Source organism: Cynoglossus semilaevis, chromosome 13 (assembly GCF_000523025.1).
Source record: "Cynoglossus semilaevis isolate Cse_v1.0 chromosome 13, Cse_v1.0, whole genome shotgun sequence".
In the NCBI taxonomy this organism is placed as follows: domain Eukaryota; kingdom Metazoa; phylum Chordata; class Actinopteri; order Pleuronectiformes; family Cynoglossidae; genus Cynoglossus; species Cynoglossus semilaevis.
The window spans coordinates 8,903,413-8,914,755 of NC_024319.1; the positions used below are offsets into that span (position 1 = coordinate 8,903,413).

The 11,343-nt window shown below is 41.0% G+C and overlaps 1 protein-coding gene across 3 annotated transcripts in view; it reads left to right on the plus strand.

Annotated features, from left to right (window-relative positions):
* hdac9b (histone deacetylase 9b) overlaps window positions 1-11,343 on the plus strand; it is a 37,141-nt gene that overhangs the window by 4,191 nt on the left and 21,607 nt on the right. For 2 of the 3 annotated variants that reach the window (XM_008323368.3, XM_017038173.2), the window contains exon 1: window positions 11,082-11,224. In XM_008323368.3, the coding sequence (XP_008321590.1) occupies window positions 11,116-11,224 (109 nt within the window). In that variant the 5' untranslated portion in view covers window positions 11,082-11,115. Of the gene's footprint in view, window positions 1-1,695; window positions 1,852-11,081; window positions 11,225-11,343 lie in introns of those variants that run through there. The other variant, XM_017038175.2, reaches the window with a different exon arrangement.

Genomic DNA, 11,343 nt, shown 5'->3' on the forward strand with positions numbered 1-11,343 from the left:
ATACGGTTCAAAGACGGAGCAGGAGCTGTGAGAGTTATAGATGCCTACAGTATTTGGCCAAATTTGAATTGAGATTTTAACGATTTACATTTAGACATTTAGCAGATGCTTTTATCCAAAGTGACTTACAAGAGGGGGATTAACGATCAAGCTACATAGAGGAACTCTTGGAAAGAGACTGCTATTTAGTTTAACAAGACGGCAGTTCCTATTTCAAATGCAGGGATTGAACAAAGTTTTTGCTGAATTTTAGGATATTTTAAGCTGTTTTGTAGTTTTGAATTTGCAGATAATTCTGTGGGTTTTTTTTCCTTGCTGCAGGGTCAAGAGTTTGACTGCAGATTCTGTCAGCCCACGTTTCCCCTGCTAATACTCTACATGTAGAGTATTGTGTGTAGACGCTTCCAATTGTTAGAAAGATTTCGAGAAAGTACATGCCGTCTTTTTTTTCTTTTTTTAAATAAATCAGGTCTTTATAGTATCACTGAGGCTTCTCGGTGGAAGATGTGGTTGTGCTCTTGTCTTACAGCAATAAGATGACTTTCTGGATGGATGGATGGAGTTTGCATGTTCTCCACGTCTTTCTTAGAATAGTTTCCTCCAACATTCCAAAAACATGGGATTTAGTTGTTAGTTGACACTCTAAATTAGTGGCCCGCTTTTTTCCATTCCTTCTCCGTGTGTGTGTGTGTGTGTGTTTTGGTCAGCAGGCGTGAATGGGCTGTCATCTATCTCCCAGTGATAGGCTTTCAGAGAGAATGGCACATTTTTACTTTCGATTTTCAAGCAGAACACTGGACCGATACTTCCATCGGTACTTCCCAGCTACTGGCAGTAGAAGCTTAGTTTGAATTTCTGATATCTGTGTTTTGGATCTTTGCAGGTTTTTGAGTTTATGTCCTGCCCTCGCCTGTTAACTAAATGGGACCTTTAATTCATCGAAAGGATTAAATTGAAGAAAATTAATGAACTCATTCATGTTTTTTCTCTGTCTTTAACATATGTGATGAAAAGCATTCAATGTATTTTTGTTGTTTTTGTCAAATGTACAAATGTTTAACACAATGTTGTTGCCAGTGAGACAAGGAAACGACAGAGACGCTGAGACAGTGGCCAAACTGCGTAACAACAAACAAAGCTGGCAGGAAGACTTCTTTTTATAGATGTTAATTCCAGAGCAGTCTGTCTCATTAGTAAGCAATCTGTTGCTGTACAGAAGGAGAACAATATTTATTGCCACTACGACAATAAACATGATGCCGTTTCTTCAAGGTACTAAAGTGAAATGTGAGACAATGACGGCGTTGGTGAATTGACTTTACCTACAGTGGTCCAAACATGCAGTGTGTTGGCTGGTGGTTAATGCTTAATGTTCAGAAAATATGTACTCAAGAACTTTGGGATCATTTACTGGATGATAGTGGTATAGTCTAGTATGGGTATGTATTGTCAATATAATCTAATATATATTCATTATGTCCCGAAACTTCACAACTATGGCTTCACAACATATCTACATTAAAATCTAATATATATTCATTATGTCCCGAAACGTCACAACTATGGCTAACATATCTACATTAAATGGGAATATTGAGTTTTTATAGTTAACAAAAGTCTTTCCAACACGAGACATGTTAAAAACAAAAGGTTTGAACGTATTCTGACTTAACTGTGTGTGCTTTATGTCAATAGTTAAACGCCAAGAAGTGGACCTGGAACAGGAACATCTACAGGTGATGCACGTACGTCTGTCTTGGAACTGGGCCAGGCAGCTATGGAGCTGCACCGCTGCTGTTTTCTCAGTCCACAAGCCTCGCAACTGAGTGACGATCTGCACGACTAGGTGATGTAAGTCATATGATTTATTTTACCCCTGAGTTGTGTTTTTGGTGCGGCTCCGCTGGGTGTGCTGCGTGTGTGTATTGAGGTTAAACAGAGGCATGTGGAAAGCAGTCCTGTGCTTTATCTCAACGTGTTTTCTTAAACAAAAAAGGAATGGAAAGACATGTTCACACCTTTATTTATTGGTGCTGATCCTCACTGCTGCACAGCTCCAGTGAAAGCAATAGTGTGGCTGTGGAGCAGACATTGTGCAGCCAAAGAGCTGAAAACCTACGGTGTGCGGGGGGGGGGGGGGGGGGGCACTTTCATTTGTTTTCACTTCCTGTCCAAATGGAGTTTGAGAGATGAATCACTGACGCCTGTGAGAGGCCTCTGAAGTGGCTGAAAAATGGGAAAAGTTAATTTTTTCCCCCTGAAGTATTGGAAAAATATTAGAATACATAACTTCGGTTCTGACCATTTTTATCCAATTTCGACTTTTTTGCTTATTTTTTTTCAGGCATATATCAGGCGTAGAGCCTTATTTTCATATACTTTCTATATACGTGTTTTGCTTTCTCTCTATATTCACTCATCTGCCTCTCTGGCCATCTGCTGTCTGTCCTCTGCACCATGGTGCGTGCCCATGCTGCTTTTACTTTGTCAAACCTGCCTAGAAAGTCAGTGAAAGTGATAAATGAGCTGTGACTCAGAGACCTGGTATGTCCAGTCTGATGGGCAGACTGTCACTTACCTATCACAGGGTGTGGTCATTTCCTCTAATGGCCAAAACAGACCAACCTCAGACTTCACAGGCCTGTTAGTTCCCTTCTCTCTGCCATCCCATCATCCTCTGGGGCCCTACGCTGCTCTGCCACGCTAAACATCTCTTTGTTGTTACCTTTCATGTGGATGTATCTGCCACCTCTGTCAGTCCATCCGGTGAGTTATGGGACTACAGGAGGTCATGGCCGAGACCCCTCCCCACTTGGCGTGAAATGCGCCCAACAAGCGCATCCAGGAATTACACAGAGATTGGACACACTGGCAAAATATCTAAGAGCAGTGCCCTCGTAAAGGCCACCGTGGCCCAGGAAGGTGTGAAAGGGTTACAAGCCCATCTGTTTCCAAAACAGATTTTTTTTAGTCTCTTTGAGGTGACAACCTTAAAACGTGCTCAAATTCCCTTCTAACTTTGACCGGGAGTCAGAGGATGGAAAGATATATAACTTTTTCAGAAAACAATCTTTCAGTCCTTGGGGAAATTAAGTGTTACTCGGCATATCATCATCGTGTATTAATATACAGTACACAAAGTAGCAACAGGATTGTATTTTGTATCATTTTTGTACATACAGTATATCAGGTTAAAGTATTAAGTTGGTTAAAAAACCAAAAGCCCATTTTGCCCAGCAGCCTTGAGGAGGCTGTTTTTGTTTCACTGCAGGAGATTTCAGCATGTTTTATAGGAGAGAACCAAAGCTTGTTAGTGTCTGCGTTATTTAAGGGTCTGGACTAAAAAAAAATCACTTTGGTTACTGGATCCTAGATGAAAGGCAGAGGACAGGAACACTGCAGCCACTCCCAAGCACAGCATGGTGGCAGTGCTATGTGAACGCTGCTGCCTCTTTACGTGCAGCAGAGTGTGTGGGTGCCATTGCAGAGTAAAGTATTTGTTTCTCCGTTTCTTTACTTGCAGGACATTTTTTGTGTCCCTGTCTTTATATTTTGATGCCACCATGTTTTTGTAAAATAAATTATCTTAGTTTTTTTTTTTTGGATTTACTTTAAAAATGTACAGAAATAGTGTCAGTGTGTCTCCAGAGGTTCCTCATGTGTAATCCACCTGCAGGGTGCACTGTTGCTGAAGGATCCAACAGGGGCTTTATCCTAATGAACACTGTTCCACAATTACAATCTCCATGCATCACTATAGTTGGTGCCACACTAAGAAAAGTCACCGTAGTCATGAATGTAGAGAAAAAAGGAAGTAATGGGTTTTATTAAAGTCCTTAATATTAAAATTGATTCAAGAACACTCATACAAAAACTACTTAGTAACAAAAAGGGGAAACAAGGAAGACTAATATTTAGCGAATCAACAGCATGAGGTTAAATATTTCCTCCATGTATGATTGAAGTAGCTGAGGCCGTTCTATTGTTTTCCCGTCAAAAAAGTGAGATAACCCTTGAACCATTTCCTTGGCCCCTCTGGGAACAGAGGAAACAGTGAGGTGTTTGACTGGATTAGGTGCTCTCTCAGGAATTACAAAAGTAGAACATAGTCTGTACAGCGTGCTTGGGATTTGTGTAACACAAGGCACCAAGTTTCCACTGCCTAAAATGTAGAAGCTGATCCAGGTAAGTTTGTTTAACTGTTGTTTAAAAAATGTGAATTGAAGGCTGTGAATTCCACAAACCTGAGGACACCGTGGTATTTAAGGTTTATGCATATGGAGCAGCCCAGACATTAGTATGTGACAGAGGTTGTGGGATTTGCACTGTGGGACATTTCCTGGTATGCATACCACTGCCCTAATAATGAGAGGAAGAGCTATTTTTCAGAAGCATTGTTGTGTTGTAGACCTTTGAGACACCACAGGAGGAGAGTCCTGTGACTGTGCTGTGGTCAAGTAAAGAAGTACTGGCGTAAGTGGAAGTGGCCTGGACAATGAGCATTAGTCCACCCTTCCCATAGTAAACCTGATTTCCTGTAGGACTTTTTTTTTTACCTGCACCTTTAAAAATCTATGAATGGTGTTTTTTTTCTTTTTTTAAGAGGCTTTTAAAGGTCATTGACAAAAAGCATTGGTACTCAAAGTGCAGCCTTGATTTAACAACTGGTTTCCATGTTGTCATGTTTTTAGTCAGTGTCTGTTTTTCTTCTGTGACTCGAGCCAAACAAGCTGTGCTGGAAGAAAAACGGTATTTTCTTATCATATTAAGTTATTTGTTTTAGTTCACTTGGACAGGATAATGCTGCGCCTATTCACTCACTTACACATTGGCTTGTCTAGCAGGATGTGGAATGGAAGGATGACTCTGAACAGAGAACCTTTGCTTTTATTAATCCCTCAGGGATTTTCTAAGGTCAGCTAAACTTGGCCAGTTTCCATGTCACATGTGTCTGTTTGGGCTAGTGCGTCTGTATCATCGGGATGAGGCTGCTGCGGGCGTTTCAGTGATGTAGGCCAAAGAGCCACTGATGCAATGATACTGCACTGGATCCATTCAGGCAGAGATGTCCTTCATTAGTCAATAGCTTAGTAAAATGCCAGCTGTGGTTAGTGTAAATGCTAAGCCTCCTTGGTATTGTAGGTGAATCAATAGTGTAGCGTCATGTGAGGCTAAAGAACTGACAAAGTAGAACCTAAAGTGAGCTTGTCATGGTTGAAAGCTGCTTGTGCGTTGTACAAAATCATGTTTATAAAATCAATGGTTTCAAGCACAGATAAGCACATCGATCACTAAAATAAGAGGAGCTGCCCCCTGTTGCCAGCTGGCTTTGTGCTAAACTTCTATTTTTAGAAGTGCCCCTAGCTGCAGATGGAGGCAGGGCATCAGGGACCTATTCAGAGTTAGAAAGTAAACTGACCCCAAGGTCGGTTCACAATAAGTGGATGCTTTGAAATTGTTTTTAAAGCTTTGTCATAGTTCTGCCTCCCTCTGTTACCAGTTCAGAGTGAATGAACAAAGCTATTTTGTTTTCTTCATCTTTTTGTTTGTACATCATGAATAAAGCTTGTGTTTTTTGTTTCTCAAGAGAGACTAGAATAATAAAAAAAGTTATATAGACTCAATTTAACTGTTGCAAAACTATGTTGGCAGTGTTTCAAGATTTAGTGCAAAACATGACCCCCTTTATGCTTTTCATGTTACTTGATCCAACCTGTTAAGTGCATTCTACATCAGCCTGCAAGTCCAACAGGAAATACCACAGGATGCCAGACAGAGTAACCCAATAAAAGCTAGCGCGCCCAAATCATTAGTGGGGAAACACACACGCATAACACATCCAGATGTACAGGCTAATAGGATTTAACCATCAAATCAACAGCTGTAGCGTCTTTATGCTTTCATACGACTGACCACAAGGTGAACGGAAAATGGACATTTTTTAAACTACAAAGCGTTACCTGCGGCTCTTATTGGGTACAAACTTTGTACTCAGTGCTGATTTAAAACCTTTAATTTGTTATTTTACATCTGTCCATCTGGTAAGTGTTTTCATTGTACAACATAACTTTTTTTTTTAATAACATTTTTTGAAAAGATGCCTGTGTAACACTCCAAAAAAGGGGGGGTAGTTTATTTTGCATAATCTTGCTGCACAAAGACTTTAATGCTCTTTTGTTGCTATTATCTAAATCTTTTATTTAATTTAATTATTTAATTAAAAAAAAAGAATACTTGGAGGCAGACAGAGAAAGGAGGCAGATGCTCCATGTGTCAGATGTCTGACAGATGTCTGGGCCTGGGCGATAACGTTGTGTGCCTCACTGGTATAGGAAGCCTAAGCAATGGTGACTCTTCAGAAGATGATGTAAGAGGGGAGGTAAGCATTGTGGGAATTGTTGTGGAGAGGTTGTTTCCCATCTGAACCAGGGCTGCCCTCAAACCTGTGGCTTGGCCACCAGAGAGAAAGGACATGGTTACATGACGAAGCTGCTGTTAGTACTGTATGTGGCCCCTGTCTGGGGGAAGAAAGTCCCCACTGAGCAGAAGGAACGAGCACCTGATGATCACATCCGCTGCAGCCGTCCTGGGATGTCATGATGAAACCCTGCATACACTCAGACAGGAAGACAAGCTTGAACAGAGATATGGATGAAAACAATTCTCCTAATGAACAAGTATCAATTAGGCTATGGACCTCACTCTGTGATCAATTTATTTAACAACAGGCCACCCCCCCCACCCCCCCACCCCCAGCACTTCCTGTCTATCTCCTAGGCACCACCTCATGAGACCTTTGAAGTTCAGAGTACAGGGAACAACAAAACATGACTCACTCCCTCCCACATGGATCATCTGCTATTAAGGGGAACAAAACATTTTGGAGCCAAATCAATCATTGTTGTAATATCTGTTGCAACACTTAAGTTCAGTTCCCTTTCTTCTGCAGTCGGTCTCCCTGCTGGGTTTCATCATGCACAGTGTGTCACAAGGCAGCAGTGCTATGGTGATTAAGCCACAGAACTTGAGGGGTTGATTTGGAACTGGTACAGTTATTGTGGTACTGTGAATGCAAAAGAAAAAAACCCAAAACAAACCAACAGCAGCTCTCCAGGTTATGATCACGCTCCTTTAAAACAGAACAGAAAGAGTTGGAGCATTTCAGCAGGACATGTTGTTTTCCTTCTTTCAGTAAATCATTGGTATTGACCAAACTGCGCTATGCTACACCACAGTGATATGTGTGTTTGTGGGCGAACTACATTTGTATGTATACTGAGTGACATGTAGAGTGTTCAAAAAAAGGCTGTATAATGGCCTTCCATTTAAATGTGAAAAGTGCTGGGGGCACTTTACTGCTCTGGCCCACTCTAATATTCTCCTCACTCTAGGTTAGGGCTCTGATGTCAAAACATACATATACACATGCACACACACAAACACACAGTTGCCTGTGTGTGTGTGTATGTGTTGGTTTGAGGGAGGTGACACTGAGCTGAGCCGGGCTTCTAAGAGCAGAGCAGAGTGGCTCTCCAGCAGGGACGCTGACGTTCACACTTAAATGCTTTAATAGGACTAAAGTAGACAAAGGCTGCCAGTGACGCAGTAGGAGCTATAATGGGCTCGCCACATTGCAGGTTTATTGGACCTCGCCACTTGGACAAAGCTATTTTCAATGCCACAATCCCAGCCTTAGGAAGACAGGACGTAGATATAAATAAATAATTGTAGGTCAATCGCCAATAACATGTCTCACTAATGTCCCTGTTTGAGTAGGACATGTTGAACAGGATTACAACAAATACAAATTAATGAATCGCTAATTCTTTTTAAAGACAGTCTTTTTAAATAATTCTGTAAAGAGACTTTAGTTTATATTGGGGTAGTGTGTTTTTCTAGGGGAGCCAAGATTTGTGGTACTAAAATGTCAAGGACTGATTGGTTTTAATTAAATGTACTTTGTTAAAGAAAAAAGGGGTAGGAAGGTAAGTTTATATCTAAAATATGAGGACATGTGTGGGGTGTCTCTAAGAGCTTTATCATTTTATCAATGTTATATTTTATTTGATTGGATTTAAACCTTAAAAACCCTAAGAGTAATTTTTAAAGTTAGGGTCGGACTAGTCTACTAACTCCCCCGTTCGCACACTGACATACTGTAGGTGAATTAAACATCCTGTCAACAGGTCAGGGTCTGAACAACCATATAACCAATCTCTATTCAGGTATTTAGCCACACAGCTATATTCTGTTTTTTTTTTTTTTGATGAGAACTGAAACAAAGTCAGTCGTCCGACCAACTGAGGATCAATGACCTTGATGACTGAGAGCCTACACAGACATAATACTCTTAGTCACTGATTCCCAACCATTGTGCCGTGGTACACTGCTGTGCTGTGAGAGATCATCAGGTGTGTCATGGATGACACTTCCCTCCATCCATTGTCTGCAAGTGACTCAATTTCTTTGGACCTTACTTTTACAAAACACTTACGGTAAAATCAAAACAATGACATCATCATCTCCTTCATAACAATGTGTATATTCGCAGAATGTGGTCTTAAGCAGATTTTAAAATAAATGTGCCCAATTTCTATCATGGAAATTGCTCAGGCAAAATGACTTTGTCATATTGTATAACCATGTTCTTTTATTTGGCAGTTACACACCCTGTTTTAATCAGTTATGTCCCAGACTACAGCAGAGGGTCATCTCTGCTCTGACACGCTGTGGCAGATGGAGCTCTTTAGTCATCATTACCTTGGACTTGGAAGCCTGTGAACTCTCACACCATCTTGAATGCCAAAACTAATTGACGGAGATCAGCCATTTGCTAAGTGCGTGTGGTGTTCCTTAAACAGGAAATTCCAGCTATAACTTGTGCAATGTTCTGTGACTAAGAGCAAAAAACAGAGGTGTAATATTCTAGTGTATTTACTCCTTAATAGTACATTTTTACATTCTACACACACACAAATATATTGGGACAAATATATCTATAAATATATCTATCTATCTATCTATCTATCTATATATATATATATATTTAAATGGACAAATGAATGAGCACATATTCCTCTCAGTCTGTTCTTGCGACTTAGACAACACAGTGTATATGACACTTTCCTCAGGGTATTCTTTACGTCTGTGAGTCTGAGAGCTGCGTGTTTCCTACTTCTTGTTGTGATAACTGGATTGAGGGGTTTATATGTTTGTCCAGCTGAAACAACACAGTAAAACTCCTTCTCTGTCTCTCTGTAGCCCAGTCGTCAGAGCTCCAGACCTAAAAATAGCCCTGCTTGCTGGCTCCACGCCCCTGGCTGGGACACAGGTCAAATTATGAAGGAAGATGAAAAATTTAAAGGCACAGGCTGCTTGGCCACAAACCCACACCTACGTCAGTGGTTGGACTGAACAGTTGACTTGACTTTTATAGACTGGAGTCACATTATAATAACTACAGAGCTCTGCCAGTTTAACAGTGAATGAAATTTGGGACTATGTTGAAAATGGTGTTTTTTTCCCCCCAGATCTTCAGAAGTTGTTTGTCATTTCTCGTATCAGTCATAAAGTATCATATATCAAGGGAATGTGAGTTAACCCAGGGCACAGTGACACACTTCCTAGAGGCCTTCATGTTATTGTGATTATTCTGTTGCACTTTACACTCAACTTTACAAAAGCTATATACACAGATAATCGAACAGGCGTTCAGCTGACTAAACTATGTATTGACTTAACTGTAAACAGTTCATTACTATAAGGGAAAGTAATAATTCAGCAAGTGATTTTATTATTCCACTAGTGGTGTATGGTGGTGTGCTTATCTCCCAATGTATTTCTTTTAATGATTTTTCCTTTTTCTAATGTTTATCAGGGAAAAAATAGATGGTGTAGGTGGCAATAATGCTGCTGAATGGACTCCAGGCGCTGTAGTGACGCAAAGTAGGAAAAGCTGTTATAGGTCAAAGAGCCCACGTTGTATTACCTGGCAGTCCTCTTTCAGAGGGAGAATGTGTTGAATGGTTATTTGTTTTTTCAGTTTTTCTAAATGGGCTGTGGTCCCGTTGACGCTCTTTAGACTATACTGGTTTTGCCATCTACCTGTGAGTGGCACACAATATGCTTAGTCTGAATTGAACGTGTGACCCTCCAGGTGTAAAACAACTGCAAATATCCACCAAGTTACAAGATTAGATTAATGTAATAATTCATTCATTAGCAATAACAACTCATGGAGCAGATGTTTGTAGTGAACCCTGGAGGTGAAGAAATTAATCAACTCGTTATGTGTTAACACTACACTGCAAATATATAAAATATGCAAATACACACATATTATTGTACATAACGGTGAATTCTTAGAAAATCGTAATCTCTTGTTTATTACTCACATAAGATGAAAATGCCCATTTTAACCATGTGTTTGTGAGACCAAGATGAAGAGAGGATTCAAGTGATTGTGAGGGAAGGAGAGTGAAACAGTTTTAACAAATAAGAAAAAATAAAAAAGAAGAGGTTGAGGAATCAAGCCTCCATCTGCAGAGAGGGAGTCAGGAGATTTGCCTTCTGGCAGGAGCAGAAGAAGACAGCTGTGTTTGGTGTGGTATTTTTAAACGCATCAATGCTGCTCCAATCCCTATGCCTCGCCTGACCTATTTTTAGCCAGGGCTGGCCATTGTTCTATTTCTGTCACCTGTGGGCCACGCAGTTGTTGATTCACATGCAAATGAAGCCTGCTCCCTCCCTGACGTGCATTTCTGCCTCACTGAGGTGCTCAGTACGCTCTACACTGCTTTTCTAGCAACCCGTCTCTACATTTGTCTCTGTCTCAGAGCCACAGACTGTAGCAGAGAAGAGAACAAGGAGGAGAAGTAGATAAGAAAAAAAAAGTGTGAGTCGTTTGGACCTGTTAGAGGCAGGGTAGAAGAAGCCTGCAGAGAGAGTGTGCTGTTAGTGTTATTGCTTCTACAGTGAGAGTGCTTTCTCAGAGGAGGAGGCAGAGGAAGCGAGAGAGTTGTCTGTTGTCGTGGTCTCTCCCCTGAGTGGTAGAGGGGTGGCTCTTGGTGACAGGAAACGCAAGGCTGGCGATGAGACCCGAGCGCTGAGTGGAGTATGCTGCAGACGATTTACGAGGGCGAGTCAAGTTTCTCCACAACATACGGGTGCGTTGGACAGCAGCAGCAGCCCACCCAGAGCAAGATGCACAACGTGAACAACTCAGGTGATCACACAGACCGGTGTTTCTGCTCCTTTTTAGGACTCTTTTTTCCTTCTTCTTTGCATTCCAGCCCCTTTCCTTTTCCTCCCTGACTGAATCTATTCACACTTCTTTTCTATCTC